This window comes from Molothrus aeneus, chromosome 2, assembly GCF_037042795.1.
Source record: "Molothrus aeneus isolate 106 chromosome 2, BPBGC_Maene_1.0, whole genome shotgun sequence".
In the NCBI taxonomy this organism is placed as follows: Eukaryota; Metazoa; Chordata; class Aves; order Passeriformes; family Icteridae; genus Molothrus; species Molothrus aeneus.
Window position 1 is genome coordinate 91,234,034 of NC_089647.1, and position 26,619 is coordinate 91,260,652.

General features: G+C 39.3%; 1 protein-coding gene across 9 annotated transcripts in view; it reads right to left on the reverse strand.

Annotated features, from left to right (window-relative positions):
• Positions 1 to 26,619, reverse strand: part of MCF2L (MCF.2 cell line derived transforming sequence like) — a 146,000-nt gene that overhangs the window by 55,616 nt on the left and 63,765 nt on the right. For all 9 annotated transcript variants that reach the window (XM_066545302.1, XM_066545300.1, XM_066545306.1 and 6 more), the window contains exons 2-3: positions 11,101 to 11,184; positions 1,206 to 1,320 (exon numbers count right to left, since the gene is read on the reverse strand). In XM_066545302.1, coding sequence (XP_066401399.1) covers positions 1,206 to 1,320; positions 11,101 to 11,184 — 199 coding nt within the window. The remainder of the gene's footprint in view (positions 1 to 1,205; positions 1,321 to 11,100; positions 11,185 to 26,619) is intronic.

Consider the following 26,619-nt stretch of genomic DNA (forward strand, 5'->3'; position numbering starts at 1 on the left):
GTCATTCTCCTCCTTGAACTCTTTCTGTACACAGAGGCTTGGGAGACACTGTCAGAGAAGACTGCAGTGAAGAACTCAAGTGTTTCAGCCTCATCTTTATTGGCTGTTGCTAATTTGCCCAGTCCATTCAGCACAAGTCCACATTTTCCTTGTTTATTCCTGTACTGCTAAAGCACCGCAAGTTTTTTCGAGCGGTCCTTGATGTCCCTTTCTTCTTGTCCCTCAGCTCCAGGCGTGCTTTGACTTTTCTGACGCCATCCCAGCATATGTGGACAATGTATCTACATTCTTCCTTTGTAGCCTGTCCCTGCTTTCACCTCCTGTACGCTGCCTTTGTATCTCAGCTCAGGCACAAGTTCACTTTCAGACAGCGGGGTCAGCCTCCTGTTACGTCCATTCACGTTCCAGGACGTGCCTTTCTTGTACTTGGACAATACTGTCCTTCAAAACTTGGCAGCCTTCCACAGCAGATTTACTCTTCAGAGCTGCCTTCCTTTGTATCCCACCTACCAGTTCCCTGAATAAGCCCAAAATTTCCTCTCTTGAAGTCTCTAGAGTACATATTTTATTCTGCTACTTGCCTTATTCACCTCCATCAAGATTTTGAGCCCACTATTTCATTCATTAACAGTCCAGCAACAAAAATAATGATATTTTTGGAGAGCCCATTGGTAGCACTATTTGCCTTCTAAGAGAGTCAGAATTAATCCTTGGGCCTGCTTTGCACCATCAGGCAAAGCTCTGGAAGTCTGCAGACACGATACATTCAGCACAGCCAGGGAGCAGCTCAAGTGGTTTGGACAAACCTCTGTATGTAGATGCACAGTGTTCCCTCACTGAGTAATATCCTGAGCAACACCCAGGAATTAGCATGCTCTGCCAAAATTATACATGTGCTCAATTAAAACTCTGAATATTGCATTCTAAGATACAGTGACATAGGAGGACAATGTCCATCATGGGACCTATATCCATACATACCAGGAAGTAATTTTCTGATGAAATATGAATAGCAGCATGTAATTTAACTAACAACTACCTTAGACAGCTGTCACTAACCAACACTTACTGCCACTGCATCCTAAGCCTAATTTTCCTTTTCTTTAATTAAATACCAAGCCTGACTTTTACACCACATGTCAGAGATCAAATGTGGAAAGTCCCTTAGCAGATAAAAGCTTATTTTCTTCTAGACAGGTGCTCACCTTGGAATGCTTGTCAGGTAGGTCAGAACATTCTGAAACTCTTTTTCAGGAATCTCACTGAAAGCTGGATAGTCTGGAAAGGTGATAACAGGGCAGCCATCTCCCCCTCTTCCACCTACAAAAGAAGCAGCAAATGTGTTTACATGCAAGTCTCTTTACCTAGACTGAAATTTCCCACTAATAAAATAACTGCATTTTTTCATTTTTTCTATCTCTCTCTTTTTTTTTTTTTTTTTTTTTTTTTAGGGCTCATGTGTGGACAGTTTATTCTGAACAGTCTCTCTCTTCTTCAGTGCTTAGGAAGTTTTATAGAAAGGAATTTGTTACACCCCAGTCACAAAATGAGATTTTTTTCTGCACAAATGTGAGCAGTTCTGACAGCAGATGGCAGTGCATCTTCTGATAAACATCAACTGCATCTAAGCAGAAGCAATTCGGAGAAAGAAAGCAACCAACTTAGAAACAAAAAAGTTAATTCAGAATTAAGTAGGTGAATCTCCATTTAGAACTGAATCCTCTCACCAGTTGGAACTCATTCATGCAACACCCCCTACCCTGCTCAGTGGCTGCTTTGTTTCCAGGTTGGTGAAACAGAAGGGGCAGAACATTAAAACAAATGGATGTAGGTGTTTCAAATGAGATTTCCCATTCTCAGATGTTGTGCAGAAGGTGAAGCAGAGCTGAACACCTACACTGCAGTAGAGCTGCTGATGAGCTAGGTACCATTACATGTATCTCTCCTGGCATCTGCACCACTGGGTACAATTCACAGACATAATGCTTCTTCATGCACTTCACACACATTCTTACATGCAAAATGTAATAATTTCTTTTTACAGGCATTATTAGTGTTTCATGTCTTTAGCAAGTATATACTCATAAAGACAGGTAGGACAAGAGGCTTGATGAGCCCTAGCAAGTGCATGAAGTTAACTGTTCTGGGGTGGCAGGAATACACTGCTGGGAAGTTATCTTTGATTCATTGTTCAACAGGAGAAGACAAAAAAAATTTGCTGTTATAAAATAACAAGGATTTTTTTTCCAGCCTTGAAATCCGGTAACTGTGCAGAAACCAACATTAAACTGTATTAACAGCACCAATTATGAGAACAACAGTGACTTGTGAAGATTATTACCCATTTCCAGTCCCTTTGCATCTAACCTCACAGGAAAAAGAAGAGAAATATTTGACCTCAGATTCATTTGATAAAAGAAATCACAACTTCCCTCCAAACCACATGTAATTAGAAGAGCTGAAATAGTATCTTTATGTTAATTTGTGGTGAATCTGATTTCCATTTACCAGCTTACAGATGGCATAGTGCTGTCACTGTGAAGTTCTTGGAATCAAAATACATGAAAAAATAACATGCTTTGGATGTATTTAAACAACAACAAAATGTAATTATTATGCAAATATCACAAGTTTGCAAATATGACCTTTATGACACATCCAAACATGGAAACACTGAGTCAAGGGAGCTAATTTTAGCTATACAAATATTCACAACACAAATGTAAGTTAAGACCAATTTTGACTCTACTGGTTTTTGTTCAAGCTCTCACGACTAAAGCATTTTCCTCTGTTGTTAAAAGCATGATAATGATTATTTCTGTTGCTTATGAAGTGTTCTGCTCTCTCTAGAGAAACTATTTTTAGGCACAATCATACATTATTTGTGGTATCTTCATTGGTTACTTTTTTTGTTCTACTTCATTTCTATAAATAGGACATATGAAACAAAAGAACAACAACAATAGACTTGCAGGACATGTCCTAAAAGCAGAAGTCTGGACAAGGATTTTCAGGAAGTTCCCAGACCAGCACTGATTGTCAAGGGCAAATAGAGCCATCCTGCCTGGTGACTGCCTATTAATTTTCAGTTTCTAGTACAGTCATCTGTGGTTATCTTGGGTGGAGATGACTCTGCCCTGAGCTCTTAGAATCAGTTCTTCACTGATTTTTCTTTGCTGTTTCCCTGCTGGGCCACTTGAGCACACATTTACCTTCAAATGCTCCTCAACTGCTTTTCCTTACCAGAACCCTGCTGCTAAAAAGAGTTTAGGGCAGAGTGACCTGAAATGCTACACATTTCTGTACAAATTTACAAATTCTGTAAATTTCAGCTTTAACATCACTGACTCACAGAAGCTGCTCTCTATATTGCAACTTTATGGGTTGGATTTGATGATCTTGAAGGTCTCTTCCAACCTAGTGATTCTGTGATTCAATACATGGCCATCAAGGGAAGAGAGGTCACTCTAGCCAAAGCAGCTGCTGCTTTAAAATGAGCATTTACCAGAGAAATTTACAAAATTGTATGGGAAATAAAGTAAAAATCCTACATATTAATTGTGTTTATATTAAATATTAGAAATAGTGAGTTCACTTTTTAAAGTGTCCTTTATTTCTTAATGAACCTGATACAGTAAGAAATTATTGTTTTCCTTTATTCAGAATCATTCTTTTCTTCCTCATTTTTCTTCATCTCTGCAAAAGCATCATTACACAGTTCATAAAATTAGCTGTGTAAAATGTGATTTTCTTCTCTTCACCCAGAAATAAATCAAGCCACAGAACTTAGGGGGAGGAGATAAAAAGTTTAGGAACCTAAGAGGGATTTTATTGTTGTTGATTTTGGTTTTAGTGAGAGGGAAAGCATTTAAGTGAAAAGTGCTGAACAATTTCACTCCTCTTATCCTTTTTGAAACACAGATTTAAGGCAAAAATTTAGATATCTTATTAAAACTAATTCATATAATAATCTTCTAGCACCTCAGAATTATATACACCTGATTACAAAAAAAAAGACACAATTTGTGAGTGAGTGCTACAACTCATGCAAGTAATTCAACACACACAGAGGAGTTTTTAAAATGAGTTACTGCAATTTTAATCACCATACAAAAATTAGTAATTTAACAGCAATATTTTAATAAATTCAGGTCGGTTGGTACAGTGACCACATCTAACTACTTCAGCCCTAACCTCTGGAAAATCACCTCTTTCACATTCCCCTCTAGCTCAGAGTCCTGAAATTCCAGTTACAGCTGTTGAACACCCTTAACTGATGTGCTCTACAAGTTCTGTCCACAGAGGCCCACACAAGCCTGCTCTCCTATTTCTTACACAGGGATGCACTACACAACTGGAATTTAATAGTTTTATGTGTTTTTAAGACAATCAAGTACCTGAGATCATTATGAGAATATTTTCTTAGTCCAATCTTAGCCTTGTTTCTTTTAAACATAAATTTCTGAAAGTATAACAAATCCCCTTATTTTTGTTTAAAAAATTCTGAGCCCTGTTCTGACTATGAAAATGTCAGATTGAATGGATCAAGGGGAAGATGTCTTTTCCCATAGCAGGGTAGGGACAGCCTAGAGATCTTTAAAGGTTCCTGCCAACCCAATCTGTTCTGTGATTCTATGAAAATTATGAAATACATTTGGGATCATTTCTCCATGAAATATTAAATAAATGCCACTCAAGTGCCAGCTTTTGTTTTTTGTTTACTGCAAAGAGCAGAAGAGCATCAGTCCTTAAGTGAGTGCAATCAGTCTGCAGACATACTACCTGAAACAATGCCCAAGAATTCCTTGATGTTTGTCTTATAACACGAAGCTGTGAGAAACCTTCTACAGCTGAGAGGATTATTACTTTCCAGGCTACAAATGCAAGCATAGAAGTAAAGAGGACTGAAGCTTATTTCAGCAATTAAATAAAATAAAAACACCACACCGCTTTAAATTAAGCAGATCTGCTTCCACCCTATTTCTGTGAGCATTCACTAATAGAAAACTTTGTTATTATCTGACTTATACATGACTTTGGCAGCCTATTCACATGAAAATTCTTGAACAGATTAAGTGTCAAAACAAATTGCCTTCATAAAATGGTAATTTTTCAGTGGATAAACCTCGAAAATTCTAGCAAAGCCCTGCTAGGTGGAGCTCTTCCAAATAGATCTACGAGCCTTGGTCTAAGGTCAGTTTTTACAACAGGGACAGCCCTATGTTTTGGGGAAACACACATTTTAAAAACATTGAATTGTACTAGCTCCACAGTCCACGGCAAAGTGACTTAACTGTGCTTAGAAAATAACACTTCATGTTCCTAGGTTTTGAACACAATTAGTACCAGCAATATCACCAACTGCTAAAATTGTGTGTACCCAGAGCATCGTGGTCTTGTGGATGAAAACAGGAGAAAAAATAACCATGGGAAACTAGCTGTGCTACTGTGAGATGGGACTGGTAAAGTTTCCCTTAAGTCCCAGTGACTTAGCATTTATTCTTTATATTCTGTGACAGCTAACTTCTCCCACCACAGTTGCTATGTCTTCTGCATTTGTTTTCTTTTTTAATAAGCAGGTTGGGTGATAGAGGAGTGCTAACCCAAGGAAGTTGCACAGCATTTTCAGAATTTCTAATCAAGAGGCACATAAGTAACTTGGTATCTAAAAACAAACTCAAATGAGACATAATTAGTATTCTTTTCAATTTAAAAAAGCATTGACACAGAAAATTACAAAACTCGTGTATTGAACATCTGCTAAAAACCACACACACAAGTGCACAGGCACACACAAACAAAGAGAAAAGGGTAATTCCCCACAGCCCTGTAGAAGACATGCTAGTTGTTTGGGGTTTTGTATGGACAGCAAAGTTTGACAGCAGCAAAGAAATTGCTTAGACTTACTTCCAGGAAGGATGAGTAAGAGATTATTTTGTAATGTTTCCCTAACTAGTCTGCTCCTGTTGGCATAAATAAAAAGGTCATCTCAAAAGTACTCTCACCACCCCCACAAAAAGGAAGTAAGTAGCTGGATATAATTAGATGACAGAGCAAAGATTTTGGCCTGATTCTATAATGCAAGTGAAATAGTATTTGACTCTAAGAAAAAATATGACCTCTATGTTGATCAATGTGAACACACAAGATCCAAGAGCACCAGCATTGTTGAATGGCTCAGATCTACAACTTTAGATCAAAAGACACTGCTTAAAAATTGCAGTTCTGTCAAAGATGAAGTCCTCATGTGACTGAGGAAGGGTTTACTTCAGATTTTTTTTTACTATTGTAGTGGTTCAGCTATTATGCTTGTGCATTTCTGATAAGGAGTTTCTCCTTTCTGCTTGCATAATATACTTAACTGGAGAATTCAGTATTTGAAATTACATGTAGACTTCAAGGAGGGACTGAATAAAAGCTTCACTGCATATCCTTTGCAAAGAAAAACAGATTCAAGGGGAATTTATTAAAATGTTCTTTCCTTGAAATGAGAAGTTTTACTTGCATAACTTCGGAAGCTGCGTTTTACTCAAGCTGATCAGCAGCAAATATAGTGGGTTAAGAATTGGATTGCAATACATAAATTTGAATCTGAACATATTTGAACTGGAAGTCTCTTAGCCAAGGATTCACATTTTTCCTTTATCTATTTCTTTGCTACATTTTTGCTTGAATTTTTTCAAATCTCTACAGACAGCAGGTTTAGCACAGTAAATAAAAAAACAGTAGTTAAGCTGACACCTGTGCAAGGCAAAGACTGCTAAGCAATACCTCTTCCACTGTCCATACACAGCATAGACATGTAATATAGACATATACTGTCTATATTAGATCAGCAACAAAAGTAAGGCTGATACTTTTAGCTAACTGTTGCAATGTATGTGATACAGGATCCACTCAGAAATTCTCAAACATAATTTTACAGACTCAGCAGCCAGAGCTACTTCAATGGGAACAGTCTGACCAGTGAGGAGTGGTCAGGTCATTCCACAGAGGAGAGCACATGGAGAAAATAAACTCAGACAAAGTGAGATACTTACTATTTACAATGATAAAGGTATGAGCATATATGTGTATCTTTATAAATCAAAGGTATAAGCATTTTGAAAACTAGTACCAATGTTAAATTTTTCAGTGGCAGGAAAAACAATTAGGAATCAATAGATAAAAATGCAAATAGTGTGATCTCATATTTGTATTTCCTTTAATGGAAACACTTTGAAGTTTTTCAATGTATAAACAGGCATTCAAAGGAAAGGGAGTTAAATAACTGGCTCAGCACTCATGGTGGCCAAGAGTCTCATTTGCACATCACATAGCTTGAATGATTTAAGATGCGTATCAACATACACAGGTGTCTGTATGTTCTTCCCCATCTACATTTATTTTAACACATCTGCACACTGGTGGCAGACAGACACAAGGCTGGGTGGGTATGAAAGTCACACAGTAATCAGGGGAAGAGAAAGTACTTATGAAAGAAAATATAAAACACAAATGAAAGACTGAGGAATACATAAGGAATACATTTTCCAGATACTTTTAAATGGATCTTACACTGTCCTTCATGGGATGAAAGAAAAACAACAAAAAAAAACCCAAGCAAAAACAAAGGCAGAAGACCCTTTTAAATGTGGAAGAAAAATTGGTTGCACTTATAGTAACTAAAGAAAACAAAGGTAAAAGAGGTGAAACACTGAACTGTATACACTTGGTATAGCCTAGCAACAACAAAAGTAACAATTCTAGCCCAGATAAGGACCTTGTTCCACAGAAAGAAAAAACTCCAAGGCAAAATGTAAACAAGTGTGCCTGAGGTAAAATATTAACTTCAGGTTTTATAAACTTTGTGTGTGAAGGATTATTACAAGCCTCATCCACAGCTTGCCCCACCATTAGATTTAAGCTGAACATGACTGCTGAGCAAGAGCCAGTCTGCAGGAATAGTGAGCACCTTGATTTCATTGCACTTGGATATCTTTACTGACAAACTGAAGCATCAATGGAAGCTTTCACTTAATTTTGTTTCATTTCAAGTCTAATTTGGATGTTCCTGCAGCATTTCCATTACAATTAAGCACAATGAGGGACACAAGTAAGAAGTGACCCCGATGGAGACCAAAACACAGAAAGCAGCTCGGGAAGGGACACAGCCTCTGGGACAGAAGCAGACTGGGTTTCATTCCCTGTTCAAGCAGTGTCCCATGAGATCTAGATACATCCTATTAGAGAAACTAAAGCAATTCTCAAGTATTGAGAACTGAATTGGTGTTAAAAAGCCAACAACTAAAATCAGAAATGTATCTAAGACATTCAGCAATACTTGCAAACCTGCTATTTTACCAAAGGCATTAGTAATCTATGGACTTTCATTTTAATGAGTTTTATGCCATGTACTTAGATTCTATTCTCAATGCAACAGTAATAAGCAAAAAGTCTCATTCACACACTGGGAATGTCTTAAGTGGCCTTAGAGCAAAGCCCCTCTTAAGATCAACTGTAACAACAATCAAATTGTACATAAATCAAGTACCAAAACATTGGCTCTGTTCTGTCATTCACAGAACCTGTAAAACCACTATTTGGTACAGCACAGAGAATTAATCATCCACAAGCATCCTGCAGGAGAACACTAGGATAGAGAAAAAAAAACCTAAATTCCAAAGTGAAATGAAAATGCCTAACACTCAAATTTCCCAAGAATAATAAAGTACAACAATCTAGTCACAGTAATGCAGCTGACCTATTCCTTGAGGCAAATAAACAAAATTCTAATTGACATGAGTGTGAATAGATAGAAGAAAAGAGAATGAGGAATGGCTCTTACTAAGCCCCACTGCCAGGTGGATTTACTGAGTGCTGAAGACACTTGTGGATTTGTGATCTCAACAACTCCTCTACCACAGCCACCAGTTTTCCCCCTCACTTCAGAGGAGCAAAATACAAACCCTACTTATAGTTTCATAGATAGGCTGATTCTTGCATAACACCCTTATGAGACATTTTCTGCCCATGGATAAGAATGAGTTTGGAAAGTCAAAAAAATAAATTTCCAGAGAAGAATTGTAGCTTAAACACTATAATCTCAAATGAAGCATGAACAGCCAACTTCATAAAAAATATCTTATTTTCCAAGTGCTACCACCACCCCATAGAAAATACAGTCACTACTGCAGACCCACAGTTTAGCTTGTGTAGCAGAAATAAGTCATAATTAATAGTAAATTATGAGTATGAAAAGGTTCAGTGAGCTCTTGCCAAGTAAAATATTACATTGTTTCATTCCCCCATGTCTCTGGATCCAATGCAGGATGGGATTCAGAGGGAGAGGGAACAGTCACAGAGTCCAGCTGTAGCTCAGAGAAGTAAATTGCCTTTCTGCTGAAGGATGCAGAGCAGCTCTGCAAAGCCACTGATGCTCTCCCTTTTTGTGTATTGGAGAGAGGGCAGGACAGGGCCAGAACTCCAGCAAGTTCACAGCTGCACATCTGCAAGAGCTTTTACAGGCAGAAGACAGGAGAACAAACTCAGAACCTTATCAGACAACTTCCTTCACTCAGCCTGATCAGTGAGCAAAGGCACCATCCCTCTTTGCCATTATCAGCCAGCCACGGGCTCAGCATGGAGATGGACCCAGCTCAGCAGCCAACACTGCATGGCACAAACACAGCCCCATCACCAAAATACTGCATGGCACAAACACAGCCCCATCACCAAAACACTGCATGGCACAAACACAGGCCCATCACCAAAACACTGCATGGCACAAACACACACAGCCCCATCACCAAACACTGCATGGCACAAACACAGCCCCATCACCAAAACACTGCATGGCACAAACACACACAGCCCCATCACCAAAACACTGCATGGCACAAACACAGCCCCATCACCAAAACACTGCATGGCACAAACACACACAGCCCCCATCACCAAAACACTGCATGGCACAAACACACACAGCCCCCATCACCAAAACACTGCATGGCACAAACACAGCCCCATCACCAAAACACTGCATGGCACAAACACAGCCCCATCACCAAAACACTGCATGGCACAAACACAGCCCCATCACCAAAACACTGCATGGCACACACACACACAGCCCCATCACCAAACACTGCATGGCACAAACACACACAGCCCCATCACCAAAACACTGCATGGCACAAACACACACAGCCCCATCACCAAAACACTGCATGGCACAAACACAGCCCCATCACCAAAACACTGCATGGCACAAACACAGCTCCATCACCAAAACACTGCATGGCACAAACACAGCTCCATCACCAAAACACTGCATGGCACAAACACAGCCCCATCACCAAAACACTGCATGGCACAAACACAGCCCCATCACCAAAACACTGCATGGCACAAACACACACAGCCCCATCACCAAAACACTGCATGGCACAAACACACCCAGCTCCATCACCAAAACACTGCATGGCACAAACACACACACAGCCCCATCACCAAAACACTGCATGGCACAAACACACACAGCCCCATGACCAAAACACTGCATGGCACAAACACAGCCCCATCACCAAGCTGGCACAGGTGGCCCAGGGGCAGAGACTCTCTGTGCTGCATGAAAGGGGCTGTGCTGCTTTTGGAATCAGCCTTACAGCCAAAAGCAGGCTCCTTTGCAGAATGCAGTCAGTGACACCAAGTCAAAATCCTGCCCAGAACTCGATGCTGCACTTGTCTGAGCCCAGCACTGATGCTGTGGGGGATGTGGGAGCAGGGTGTTTTCCCACCACTTTGGTCACAACCAAGGTGCCAGCTTGGGCTTCAGACATGACAGCAGAGCCTGTGGCAGCTGGGGCTGTGAGCTGAGGACTTCAAGACCATAGCAACCACCAGAGCAATCTCCAGTTAACTGGAAAATTAACTGTAATTTTAAAATTTCTATTATACTTAGGAAAAAAATCTTTTAATAAATCCTTAAGAAGTCTTAGTAGCCTGAATTTTGAGTTACTTATTGATTTCTCATATAAAAGTCTTCAGAGACTGTGAAAGGACAGCAGGCTGAACTGTGCATCTAAGCAGTGTGTATAAGAGGGAACAACACAGTCTTACCTGACAGATAAGCAAATTGTTTCTTTAATTGGTCCTGAATATCTGCAGCATAGAGGGGAATGATATCCTGATGCATGATTTCATCTGTGAAGAGAAAAAAAATTGCATTGCAAAGTCATTTAATGCAAAATTTCACAGCACACATTAAGAAAAAAATCCCTAAAACACAAAAACTCAGAAAACTGTCTAACTTCTGAAAAATACATGAAAATCTCTGGAGTCTTTCACATGTTTGCCAAGGGCAAACTTTTCTTTGAATAGCACACATATAAAAGAGGAATTTACATTTACTGACATTTAGAAGCAGTAGAGAACTGCCACTGAACAAAACACTGTAGAACTAATATTCCTCAGGAACGATGATAAACAGTAGGATTTTTATGTATTAAATTCAATTTTTATTAAAATCTTCTCAATCAAACAAAACCAAGAAACTTATTATTTCTCTAGCCTGTCATCTAGATTCAAATACCCCAAGAAAACACCATTAAATAAGATAGGTAGAACTGGCTTGAAAGTACATCCTCCCCTTGAAAGCACACACATACACTCTACCTCCACCCTGAAAAGCAATGCTTAAGCTTTTATCTCAGCCCTTCCACTTCAGCTTAGTGACAACCATTCTGCTTTCCCAACCCTTGGTTTTCTGTCCCAGTGTTTCAGCAGAGTCATTTCCCACAGCATGTTTCCAGAGGTCAAGCAGAAACCTGAGTTTCGCTGATTGTGACAAATACTGCATGACAGAGTTGCTTCATTCATAAACTAAGATCTCATTTTTTACAAGGAAACAAGAAGTTTTACTCTTTTGCAATTCCTAAAAAATAATTATTCCACATATTAGCCTCATGGAAAAGTACAGAACAGACAACATAGCTTTTTCTTTAATTGGTTATGAACATTTCTTTTAATCTCACATTGTACTGACATTAAAGTTTTGGGTTTTAATGCACATTGAAAGAATGAATGTCATGTGAATTGAATGCCATTAAGATAGGTTTTGACACTCAGAGCTGTGAATGTGCACAGGAAAAGTAAGTAAAAACCTAAAACTGATGTAAAGATAAGTGTCACCTGCAGTGAAGTACAAGCTGAAGTAGAGCTCTGGTCCTCAAGGACTTGCTGTCACTGAGGTCTTTCAAATACTAGATTGTGAGCAGACAGACACTTCTATGAGCAATTCTCACATATGTAAAATTCTGAGAACTGCAATTATTTGAGAATAGCAAAAAAGCCACTTTCAATTACTTCTTCCACAGTAACTGTGGAAGAACTTATGCTGTGGAACAGAACTTCTCTGTTCTCTGTGGTCCTGTTGGGCAGAGGAAGACCCATGACCACTTTCAAGGTCACACACTGATCAGAGCTATTTTCCTGCATCCGGCAAACTGCTGCCTGATCAGAAGACCTCTGCATACCATGCTGTCAAATCCATAAGTGGATACTTTTAACTCTCAAGTCATATTTCACCCAGACCTTCAGTTATGTCACCATTTCAATGTTTTCAACAGAACACTGAACACAGATGTTTCAAAACTCCAATCTCAGATGGCCAAGTAATTTCCAGAAGAGGAATACCCCACTTCCCCAAAGGAAAAAGGATTTTAGAGTTTATTTTTGCTGTCTGTGCCTTATGATACAAGGAGACCTCCTGCATCAGTGTTTAAAAAACTACACAGCCCTGATTCTGCAAACCAATACCTGCAGGTGGACCCATTAACCTGAATATAAACTCTTACAGGACTAATGCCAATTTTTTGGTGGGAGATGGGAAAATAACATCATCAGTCTATAAAATGCCATCCTGGCTCGAGTCACAGGCAGACATAATTTTCATTGCTGTGCAGCATGGCATGTAGTAGAACAGTTGAATTTTGCATGTGTAAGTAAATACATGACACACTACGCTTTTGGAGGCAGGACATTCCCAAGGAAGAGAAACTATTTATGTATCATTACATAAGGGTCACTATTTCCCCATGTAGCCCTGTGATGAACCCCACTGTGCCAGGTGAAGACCCAAGTCTAGATTTGATTGCTCCAGTGTTCCCTCTGATAGGAGCAGCAGCTTTTGCCACCTGCACAGGTCAGCCCCACAACACTGGTCAAATACTGCTTCACTGAAAAGACAGTCTCTCCCTCCCCCTGGTTTTAAACTCAGTTTTAACTCAAATGTGAGAGCAACTGGAGGAGCAGCGCAGTGTGTGCACTGACAGACACCAAACTGCTCTTCCTGCTGCAGTGCCCTCCACCAAAGCCATCTCATCTTGCTCTTGCTGATTTGGTTTCAAGACATACTTCTAAAAGCCAAGTATGCACTAAGAACAGAGCTGATTTTCAATAATTTGAAACAACCAAGATAAAAAATAGCAGCACAAAAAAAGTGCAAGGAAATGCAACTCTCGGTATTGCCAAACAGGTCACAACCAGCAGCTCGACAGGATATACTTGAACCCAGTATTACCACCCATAGATTTAGCCAGAAATCCCTCTTCAGTATGTTTTCCTTCAGAGGAGATGCAATTGTAAAGACTCATTGCTCTGCACCGTTTCCGTGACTTTTAGCATCCCTCTGGAAAAGAGAGTTCATCACAGTTTGTTTGGGGTTCAATCTGATTTCACTTCAAGGCTGTCCATCATTACTTCAAAATGCTGTTTCTTTAAAAGGATAAGGCAACAAAAAGCACACATGCTAAATAGACTGTGAGAGCACACACTCCTTACTCTCACGGCCTTTGGGGAAAATATTTTCTTGGAAATATTCTTTAAATAGAGAATCTGCCACCTGCTACATTCTTTAGGGATCATTTCCATTTTTTTAAAGCTAATTAAGTGCGCATAAAAATACAGAATTACTGAAAATCTGCTCACTGTTTTGTAAGGAATTTTTATAGGATCTAATTTCACTTGTACTTGAATAGATTAAGATTCACACAGCCCATTATTTTGTTGTTCTACCTTTTCTAGGTAGAACAACAAAACCCTTTCTTGTTTCTACCTTTGTTTCATACAGTATTTTCAATGCAGAGACCTAACAGTCTGTCTGTTTTACTGGACCAAAAATTCATTGCTGAAAAAAGCTGCTCATAACAAAACATGCTTGAATATCCTGTCTTTCCTGAGGAGCTGTCTTAAGAAGCTTAAAAGAAAGTCCCTGGAAATGATAATGCATCTGATATTGTAGGTGATAATAAACAGTAAAATAAAGTTTTTTATAATTAGTACTGCTTTTTTATTACTGTTTTTCAAACCCCAACGCATAAAAAAGCTGGAATGCACAAAGGTTTTTTTTTTTAAGCTGACAACTGGAGGTTCTTTAAAAGATCCTCACATTATCTAGTATTCAAATTATGAGTGTCAGAGAGGGCAGAAGTGTCATCTTACTAACATAAAGGAATCAGTTAAATATATGATTCTTATTACAAAAAGCCTTGCTCACTAAAAATGTGAACCACAGTCTTGCAGATATATCATCTTCTAATTCAATTTAAATCTTGCTTTGATAGTCCTGTCTCAATGATAAAGGATGATGGCTTAGAGAGACTTGACCCCATCCCATCAGAAACACCTGACTGCATTTCAGATGAAGCAAGATGACAGATTTAAGCACAAGGGCACAAAGATAACTTGTGCTTGGATTACCTGGTGCCAGGAAGCCCTGAAGAACTTGGGATCTGAGAAAACAATCAATGTCACTGCAGTCAAGAATTTCCCTTATTGATAAAAAGCTCCTCTTTCTATTCTGATCAAACTAAAACTCATCATCATTTGTAGTTTGTCTGACATGTTGAAATCCATTTTCAAAGAAGACAACATTCAGTGTACTCTGAACTGACTGCACCCACAGTCCTCAAAGGAACTCCCCCAGTGTGACTTGTGAGCCTCCTGTAACCAGTTTAATAAAATTCCCAGCAAGCCAGCTGGAATTACACCACCCTTTGAGTGGTTCTGCAGGAAATTCTATGGCCATTACTTTATAGTGACTTAAAAGCTGATCTATTTGTACACATCCGGACACAGTTATGCCTTTCAACACAGATCCCAGGAGCACATCTGAAATCAAATGACAAATAATTTTTCTTCCTCCTCTTTCTTTCTGAGTCTGCAAAATTTTCATGAAAACTTGTCTACAGCTTCTCTATGAAATCCATGGCTTAAATTCAAGAAATATTGTATTTTCCTTAGCCAGTTTTGCTTTGCTTCTCCTCTGGAACAGCTTACCCACCCAAAGAGTTGAATGCCTTTTATGAAGGGGGTCTTCATTTGAAAAATCTCTTCATTAAACCACCCTCCCATCTGGTAATTACAAATGCAAGATAATGACTTTCAGAGCAGTCCCTTCATCTCTCTCAGCCCCAAGGCAAATCTTTCATTTCCTCATTCCTCCCTCTTCATCTTCACCCCCTGACCACCATTGCTAACAGTCAGCTCCTTTGTGAAGCCCCCCCAAGCAGGGAAGAACCAGAGCAACAGAGCTGATGCACAGAAGCCCTCTTCTAACTCTAAGCCACCTAAAAATAATGAGCTGCTCAAGATGCCAAGTGAGCTTTCCAGCTTTAAAACTGAATTTTAAAAATCACTGCTGATTAGTGACAATGCCTGCAAGCTCAGTGCTTGGTATGCTCAGGCACAACAGCTGCAGATGAGGCTCCTCAGGTCCTCATGCTGTTTATAGCCACACTGGGCTGATGACAGGAATTTCTGCAAGTGTTCATAAACTAAGATTTCAAATCTCACCATTTCAAAATACCTTCAGGAAAAGTTCATTTTGATTTTATTTGGCTACACCATCGTTAAAATGATGGACCAGGAAAAGTGAGCAAATAAATTCAGAAATTTTCATGCAAAACACAGTTGTCTGTTAAAGCATAGTTGGGAAGGGAATTATCACCAGGGCAAAACAGTCATTTTGCAACTTGTTTGTTTCTGGTGAGCTAAAACATGCTAAGCAAGCAGAAAATGCAAGTTCTTTCCTTCTACCAGCATCCCAGTAGCTGACACAAAGAAATATAAAACAGATTAGTGCTCCAAACAGCTTTCTATGGCATTAAGTGTCCAATAAACATTTTTAATTATGTAGTTACATAAGAATTTTACTTTTAAGAGCTTTACAGACTACAGCTAAGCCCTATCTCCCATTTCCTCTCCTAGTTAGAAAGACTATTTCCTCTCAAAAGCCCTGGTATGTAAAGCAGATCCTTAAGTCGAGATACCTTTACTTTTAAGAGAATATCTTTACTTTTAAGAGAATGCTTTATACAAGTTCAACTTCCAGAGCATTGCTAAAATCTGTACCTTTTTTAAGACTGACTGGCCTATTGTCACAATATGCAGAGAACAGCACTACTATATACCCAGTGCTCCAACAGGCTAGGATGGAATCCCATGCATCTTCAGTGTTAAGTGTGGTAATCACATATCCTCTGAACAGATAGAGACATAGCTCTCCCAGGATTTTCCTGGGAAGCTGTGAGAAAGCTCAGAGAAAAGAATGAGAAACAATTCTTATCTTCACTTGCTGCACCTGTTGTTGTGCAAATGTGGAATGTGTTATGAAGATTGTTCCAAAGGGTGATTTCTTAACTGGCCACTGGTGATGGTGTTTGGATTTAATTGACCAGTCTGGTCAAAGCTGTATCAGACTGTCTGCAAGGGTGATGGTTTTCTTCTTAACAGTATAATATAGTATAGTGTAGTACAATAAAGAAATTGATCAGCCTTCTGCAATCATGGAGTCAATGCCAATTATTCCCCATTCAGGGGTCCAATGCTACAACAGTTAAGTAAGGATCTATTTGAGTCAAGACTTAGAAGTGGTATTGCCAAAGAAAATCTAAACTCTTCGGAACAATAGTCCCTGTATTATAAGCCCAGGCACAGCGGACACAGGCACTTATTGTTTGGGCGGTGTTTTAAATGTCTAGTGCATCAGAAAACGTGACAGATTCTTCACAAAGTCCAGAAATTATATTTCTGCAGCACTGCTCATACATCCTACATTTTGGTAATATTTAAATTATTAATTTAAATATTTAATTAATATTAATTTAAATTATTTCACTGAAATGAAACTAGATAATTTTGCCTCATTGATCATATCTGAAGAACACCACAACTACTTCAAGACACACAAATTAATCCCCAAAGGTTACAACTCCAGAATTTAAAAATGAGAGGCAGGTCATGGGTTAAAGTAAAGAACAAAAAATAAAACCCAACCTACTGAACCCCCTACTTTACTCAGGTAATTTCTGTTTTCTGCAATCACAATGTCCACCTGTTTCCTCTTTGAGATCACAAAGTTAGGGATTTGGCACAAGACTACCTACAAACTATGAGAATGATGGTTTGGTTTCAGGTAGGGAGATTAAACACTGATCCTTCCCTTAAAAAAAGAAGTTTTGAGGTATGCAGCAAATGCAATGCTGTTGGCTTGGCCCAAAATGACAGGAGTTCATTACAGGAACAGTAATAGTTCCCATTTTCTTGAGTCGAATTATTAAATACCTGCTCAAAAGCAGGTATTCCATTTGGAGAGCCAACCAAGATTTTGGTTTCTTTCAAACCCTAGTATTATTGCATTTGACTGCTTATTATACATGCCAAGGTATTTTATTCTCTTTCTTCCTCCACCTCCACTTTTGTGGAAGGCAACAAAGTTATTTGTCTTGTTTTGCCAAAATAACATCCCCTCAAAACACAAACATGAGAGGAAATACACTACACTCCCTTTCATGTATAAGAGACGCATTCACAAGATACTATGAGTGTTAAATACTACAGCTTCTTCCTCCTCTGCTTCATCAGTCACACCTACTTGATACACTATTCTGTAGTCCACAGCTTGTCAGGGATCACATTTAAGTTTGGATATGGCTTACAAGAGAGACTAAACACTAGCTAATCTGTAACCAGAAGAAAATGGTGTAATAATTAGAAAGTCAACGTAGGGATCAAACCCAAACTCTAGTATTTCTTTGTTCTTGAAGAAAATCCAAAGTAAGACAAAAGGGGAGAGGGGTGTGCACTGCAATTTTGCAAGACATCTCAAAGTGTGACCAGTTACAGCATCTAATCTGTTTTACCACACTTTTGCTGCGTGCATGCTCAAGTGCACCCATTCTGTTTTGGTGAGAAAGACACATTCTTTGTGCTATTTCAAGTCATAACAATTACTCTCTTTCCAAAGAGAAGTAGGGGGAGAGAAGTAAGGGGAACTTAGAATCATGCCACACAGCCATATTAAAGCCAAAAATTGTATTAAGCACAAAATGGGCTTACAGATAAAGCAACATCAGTGTCAGGTGTACCTACTACCCAAATGTATAATTAATCTCATGTGTATGTCATGCTCTTAACTATTGCAACAACAATATTGCTCTCTTCTTTCCAGGATGTCCTAAAGGAAGCCAAGCCTGCTGGTAAACCCTTTTCTGTTCATGCAGGATAGTTTCAGACTGCTAGGAACCACACCTAAATATTGCCAAAACTGCAGCATTGTTAATTCCCCAATACTGCAAATCATGCTGAGTGTACAGAATAAAAATACATCTAAAGTATTAGATGTACTTAGTCACCTACAAGCAGCAGATTTTGCAAAAAGCAAAGTTGTTTTTTTTTTTTTTTAATGGAGAAATAGTAGATAAAAACTGAGCAGTAGAAATTGTTCCCCTAGCCAGGACCCAATTGATAAGAAGGGAAATTACCCAGATGTGTCTCACTCGGTACTTTAGGAAGCAAGCCTCTACAGAATAACAAAGACATTAGATTTTGCCAACTGCATTTTAGTAAGATTTAATGCTCTGAGAAAATTATTACAGGAATTTTGCTTTCTAAGTATCAAAGCTCTTCAAAGAAGTGGAAGTCTTCCAAATAGAGAAAATGGAAAGATCAACTCTGAGCAGAAGAGCCACATGCAAGCTAAAGGACCCATCTTCAGTAAGCCTTAAAAACTAATGATGTAATCACTTAGCTTAAATACATATGTGGAAGTGGACATGTTTCAGAGAATTAAACTGGAAGTTTGTCTCCACCACCTGCTTTCAACTCATCCTCTTCAGAAATATGATCTCAAAGCAGGTGCCAATGCTTTAACTGAAAATTCAACACACAAAGGACCTGTATGAATATGAATACCTGGCAATTCTACCACACAGAATGTTATTTTTCTGTGCTATTTTGGAAGCTATTTTGGAAGCATGGTAAGATTTTAAACATTGAGTGATTTTTGTTTGTTCAAAAAACAAAACCCAAACACTTTTATAAAGCAGCAAAGTGGTAAAATGTTATTGCTTATTGTACACATCTATTCTGGAGATAAATTATAGCAGCGCTAACAATTGTGAGGTTGCACAGAATGGGTGGGGTTGGAAGAGATCTTCAAAGATCATCTGGTTCCAACCTCACTGCTGTAAGCAGGGAGACCCCCTACTGGACCAGGCTGCTCAAGGCTCCATCCAACCTGGCCTTGAACACTCCAGGATGAGGCATCCATGACTTCTCTGGAAACCTTTTGCAGTGTCTCACCATCCTCATTGTAAAAATAATTTTCTTCTGTATGCCCAATCCAAGCCTACCCTCTTTCAATTTAAAACTGGTGCTCCTTGTCCAGTCATTGCAGGGCCTGGTAGTAAGGTCTTTCTTGACTATTATCATTTCAACAACACAGAGGATGGAGAGAATAACTTCCAAGAGACAATATATTATTTTATGGTACACACAAGTACAGTTTTTCATGTAACTATACATCTATAAACTAATGTTTTGAAAGGGAATGTGTGAGTGTGAAAGAAAAAGAAGGACTAAGTGCTCACTAAGATGCTTGTTTAGAGCTGTGTACTAGCTTTCAGCAAAAACATTTACTTTTAAACTTCCCAGTATTTGAGACTCTGATTACAGATTACTTCTAAAGAAGAGGTTGCTGAATTCCTAACCCAGCTGGCTGCCCCATCTTACCACACAGATGACAGAGGTGTTAATCAAGAACTCTTGAAGCACTGTGGCTTTCTGTCTAATGCCATGAAAAAGATGACCCATCAAGCCTCTCTACAACACAGCAAATATGAACTACTTCAGGTAGTTCAGAGGCAGGACATGGACACAGTTCAGTATCTCCCACAGGCAGCTACAGACTCATTTAGTGCAATACAGTCAGCCCTGCTGAGACCTTTCCTTCACTTACATTTTCTCCCTTCTGCTGACTGTAGGCACAAAAAATACTCCATACATAGCTCAGGAGGTAGAGGAAAGAACAGTGCCAGGGAACAGGACAACCCTTCTGCCCACTTTGAGCAGAATGTTCCAACAGTTCTCCAGAAAGGAATAATGTCTGGCACACTGAACATGCCCACAAGAGGTGGTGGCAGTCAACAGATGAGAATCAAGCCTTGGCAGTTGCTAACAAAAGCCCTGCTCACTTATTTCTCAGTGATCAAATACAAATGAAAACACCCAGTTTTAAACTTGGCAATTTACACAAGCAGTCCTGGCATGGTTACATAGGCACCACCATGATTTGACACAAAACACTCCCCGGTTCCACATTCACTGTCTCCTACAGTAATCAGTAGTTTCCTAAATCCACCCCTCCCCTCTCAGGGATGCAGATGAGGATGCACATAAAGAACAAAAGTTACTCAGGCTGATTACTCCATCCTTTCCATCTGATTATCCTCATTTTTCTTAAACCTTTCATTCATTCCTCCCAAGCAGCATGCCTTTTAGTATTACCCCTGGTAGCATCAAGCACTGCTTGAGAAGCAGAGCACTCAGACTCACGTGTTTATAATTAATAATACTAATTAAAGATTAGTAAGAAGATGCACCCTTTAGTTAGAAGACCCACCCTTTACATACCTGTTTTATTTAAATCTGACATTTCAAAAGCAACAGTATTGGAAGGTTAGACACCAGTCCATGGGCTCGGAGCTCTGTCTCCTCTGCAAGAGTCATGCATACCAAAAGCAGAAAACAGAACTGGGAATGTAGATTCAGGCACCAGAATAAGGACGCAATTTTTCCTTGTCCCTGTTCCACAAAACATGCTTTCATTTTGCAATGGACTGTGGCTGCACTATTAACAGCAAATAATATCTCTACTATTTCATTATCTCTTAACAGAAACAACATTACTATAGAAAGCTCTGACTGAAGGAATTAAAGAAATAACTCATTTTAGATCAACCCGCCTATACTAACAACTAGGGGATGCCAAACTGTATCCTGTGAAAGAAATATTGCTTTTTCTCTGCCTCCAATAGGGATCAGGAGAAATTATGTATCTGATAGTCACACAAAGATGCAGTGAGTTGAAAATGAAAACACAGTGTAAACAGCAGGACAGCTCTCTGCAACAGCAAATTTTCCCTGTAAGCTTTAACAGCTGTTCCGATCACCATAATCATGGCATGAATGAATCCTGAGCAAAGTACCTTCCATGTAAAATACAGGAATAGAGTTTGTGGATACATATGGTGTACTGAGAGATAAATCTGAAAATAAAACAATACACTGCAAATTTACACAAGGACAGAACACACACACACCAATAAATGATATTTCTACATGAATGCCCACAAGCAGAATACAACTTTTGCCTTTGTACTAAAACACATCCCATTTTCTTCAGTAGGGATAACATTATCTGCCATAGTTCCTGCCTGACCTGCAATCAAGCAACTAAGAAAATTCGAAATACTAGACACACCTGTGCATTTCTTCAGAAGCAGCCACAATTCAGCAATATCTTTGTAGAGCAAGGAGATCAGGCTTAAGGTCATGTTGCTTCTAATTGATTTAGAGCAAAATAGTTCCGTGGACAGTGACCTATTTATCTGTGAGCTCATCCTCAGTGCAAAACGAGAGCGCAAAACTCCATCTTTCACTCGAAGCCAAGCCACTGGGGGCACAATGCCTTTCTTCAAATTACATGCAGAGTAAGTGTGCCTGTCAGCAGGCTCAGAGGTTCTCAGAAGGGCTTGCTGGCTGCTGGCTACCACTTCTTGTCTTCCTGCATAAAGCGCTGGCATGCATTAGATGCAAGCTGTTTGCTTCAAATATGAACACATGCACTGTTCAAACATTACCAGCCTAAGAATGCATTAAAAAATTAATCCTAAGTGTGCCTTGTCAAAAAACCCTCCCTTTAAAAGCTCCAGTTCTAACAAACAAGGGTACAGTAAATCTAGTATTATCTTTTTCTACCACCCACTCCTACTCCATGCAGGGAAATTAACTGCCCTTTTTCCAATGAACCTTTGGCAAGAAAGCTCCCTGGAAATACAGTCAGCTTTTCCTGTTGGTAAGGGAATTCTCACCCACATGTCTTTGGTGGAACCAAAATGGGGTGTTTTCCCTGGTGGGAAACCCAACAAACACCTGTTCCCTATGAAAGAGCCTACCCCCTAAGCAGCAGGAGCTGGCAAAAAGGCATTCTACTAACATGACTTTGCAAGTGGAAATACACTGAAATCTTATGAATAAGACAATGGAAGGCAACAAATGACAAAATAAACTAGAACAGAAGTATTCCATATGATCTTTCAGACATGAATGCTGAGTAGACTTGCTTTACCTGATCCTTTCAAGTAATTGCCCAGTGACAGACTACCTGTTAATTAATACACTTGAGATTAGTTATCGGCCATTCAGACTCACTAATACTGAGAGTGAGCCAAGGAGTACGAGTGACAGCAACAGCCATATGAAAACAAATGGATTGTTTTTCTTCACTTCACAGTGTTATAAGAGTCCTCTCCCAACAAGAGAGGTCAAGGAAAGAGGACAGGGAGGATAAAAAGCTTGAATTGATGGTTACATCTGTTCACAAAATCCCATATGCAGATGGGAAAAAGCTCCATTTCTGCATCGGCACTCCCGGCCACCAACCAATCCCATAAAAGCAAACCAAAACAAACCCAGGTCACTCACAGACCACACTAGAGGTTATTTTCTGAAGCACCCTACATCTGTGTTCCTACCACTCATCTGCCATGGGGCAGGAGCTGTTGATAATCCCACACTAGTGAGATGTATTCTAACAAATCTACCATCTATATAAGCAGCTCCACTCAGTACATGACAATAATATGTGACCTGGAGAACATAATCATGGTAATTTATTTTCAATGCTGCTGTTTCATTTTGGGGTCACTATGTTTTATAGTAAGCTAAAACACAAGAGTTTTTTAAGCAATATCAGATTTTTTAAATTAAGGTAGATTTAAAAGAAGTGGCACTCCTTAGAAATATTTTACTTAACTATTCTGTATTTTATGAGTGATTAGCACATTAGATTGTGCAGAGAGTTAAAAATTAGTGAATGAGTCTTCCCACCACTCCCACAAGTCATGTAAATACTCTCACATGTGAAAGCTGAGATGGAGCAGGTGACCTCTCTGAGATCAGGTAACAGCATCTGTTGCACTGTCAGACACAGGATCTATATCTCGGCTCCAAGCCCAGACTCCCTCCTTTCCGGGACAGCCACCTAACTCGCCGGGTGGAGCGTGCTCCCAGATCACTATCATGACTTGTACTCCTCAGACAAAGATCACAATTCACAGCATTTTTATTTCTGGCTACTGTGCTCCAGGTTCTTCCTGGAGCCGTCTCAGATACCTGATGCAAGTACACACACTGATATTAACTTCTTACGCACCAGCACCAAGCTGGTGAGTGGGCAGAGAATCCACTGCAATATGCTTGGCTGACCAGATACTTCTGTTAGTGGTGGCCTGGGCTTGGTGTCACCTGCAGCACAGCATGCAGGAAATATGACTCTCATTATCTGATTGATAATAAATGATGATAAAGCAGGCATGAGAACACTTTCCAAACATCCATAGAGAGGGAGAGGAAGTTTTATGGCCTTCCTTCAGAGATTAAAACCATGCAAAAGAGGAGCTACACCCTTCTTCAGATAGGAATCACTCCCATCTAGATCCACACAATAAGATCCGGGAACATGATACTTTGGCAAGCTGGCTACTTCCGTAAGAAATATGAAATACAAAACCAAAAAATCCTCCATGAATGTAAAAGAGGAAAAACAACGACATGTATAACATGTTGGTTGTGCTTGTTCTCATTGTCAAGACAGAGAAGAACTACAAACCTTTTATTAATCAACAATGACTGCTCCAGAGTCCCTTCATGTTGTACCCTATGCGGACAACCACATTTTAACAGGCTTTTGCCTTCAGATTTCACAGCAGAGAAAACAGCACTGAAATCAGTAATTCCGGTGAAAACCTAATACTAGTTTAAAAACAATTTACTTTCTTGGATTAGCAGTCATCCTTCAGGCTCCCACCTAGATTACTCCTTCCTAGCCTTAAATCTTCACGCCCCACAGTTACATTTAATATAGAATCATGGAATGGCCTGGGTTGGAAGGGACCTAAAAGATCATCTAGTTCTAATCCCTGTGTCATGGGATACTTTTCAACCAGGCTGTTCAGAGTTCCATTCAACCTGGACCTGAACACCTCCAGGGAGTCTTTTTCCAAATTGATCAAGATGTAATAATGTCTGTGGCTAAGAGCACCAAAATAAAGCACTGTATGTTCCAATCCTGTTATCTTTCAATCTTGACCAACACCTTCACCTCCCTCTTTTAGAGACCAGTGTCTCGAGACTTAGCAACACATATGAAGGAAAGGTACCTACAGGGAGCTCAGTGTTTGCTGTGGAGGAGCCTTGGAACCTGCTCTCCACTTGGCTGGAGGAACAGAAGTCCACAGAGTGCCTCTATGGAACTTGGTCTCAGATGTCTGGTTAAAAAGTGCTCAGGCAAAGGTGATTTTTCTCCCTAGCAGTTCCATTCTGCACAAGCTGGGCTGGTGGGCACCTGGGGAAACACTCTTCTGGTAAAAGAGGGTTCCAGCCAGTAACCAAATAGCTCTTTGTGTTAGCACTCTATTTTGACCTGTGTGCATGGGAGAAATGTTTGCTCTGTGGTTATAATACCTGAATTCCTTGCTGTGCATTTCAGAGAAGAGCAGAAAGAAAGAGCAAAAGCATTGAAGCAGAAAACCTTCCCCTGGCTTTCATGATCCAGCCTAAAATAGAACCAGAGAGGAAAATTGTGCTATGTGGGCATGCATGTTAGCAAGAAGACTTTAGGGCAAATTTAAGCTCTATTAAAACACAAAGAAGCAAGAGCCCTCCTGAGAAAATCTTGGTGGGCACGAGAGTATGTATTTATAAATGCAAAGAAATTAATTTCAACTCCACTCAAGCTCAGCACTCAGGTTAATTCTCCCTCCCACCTCAGCATGGGATGTGAGTGACAGGCTCCAGCCTGCAGAATGGAGGAAAACACTGTGGGAGAAGCTGTTAAAGGATGGATGCAAAGTCATTTGAGGTTAAAGACTCTGTTATCCTAGTTTTATGAAACCCAGAGAAGGAAGTTACAACTGTGGCTTAAATATACAAAGTACCGCAGGTGCTTTATAAAACATGTGCAAGTGTGCAGCATAGGGTGGCAACGTTCATGATAAAGGATATTAAAGTCTAGCAAGTTCAACATTAAAATACAATTATTAAACATATTTTTCCTTCAGGGGTGCTGTACTTAGCAAAAAGCACACCAATGAAGTGTGCATTCAGCATGACAAGAGGTATCCTTGTAGGCTCATCCTTAGTATAATGCAAATGTATACTCTCTCAAAAAAAATCCCTAGCAAAATACACCTCACATCTGCAGCTGCAGAATTTATAAATTTGTGGAGTTTTGAAGACATGGAGCAATTTGATGCATAATCTGCTGGCTTCTCATTTAGCATACTAGACTATTTAAAAGCTCCATTAATTTTCTTCTTCTAATCCTTCTTGATGTTTTGTTCAAAGAATGGATGCAAAAGAGGTTTCATTCTTTTTGAAGTCATCAAGAACTCAAGATTTACAATTCTGTCTGGTTTACATCAAAAGATTCCAAGGATTAAAATTAGTTTATACAGCCATTATACACACACTACACACACACACACACACACACACACACACACACATACATCTATGTTTGTATAAATCCATTCTACTAAGCAGCTTGTTCAATCTTCACACAGCAACAAAACTAATTTTGAAACTGCTTTGGCAAATTTTTAGCTTGGATGCTAAGTCATCAAAAAAGGTCCCTGCATGATATCCAAACTTAAATTTAAGCAAATACAACCAATCAAAAATCATGGTCAGGAAACAACAATAAAAAAACCAATTACAACCTCCATACATAAAGAAATATATTCTCTCCATTGAAAATGAGCATGCTGGAAAATACAAATAGTTGCTGGAGCACCTTAAAAGAAAAGGATGCTGTTCAATCAAAAGATTGAATCCTGTACTATCTTTCAAAAAGATAATGCCTGGAAAAAACATAGGGAAAGCTGCTGAGAAATTACATCTTAAAAGTATACTTTGCACTGTAAGACAATAATAAACTTCAAAGTTTTGAAGATTGCACATCCTTCACACCAGGTATCTAAGAAGTAAAACAAAAGGCAAAAGAACATGTCAGTAATT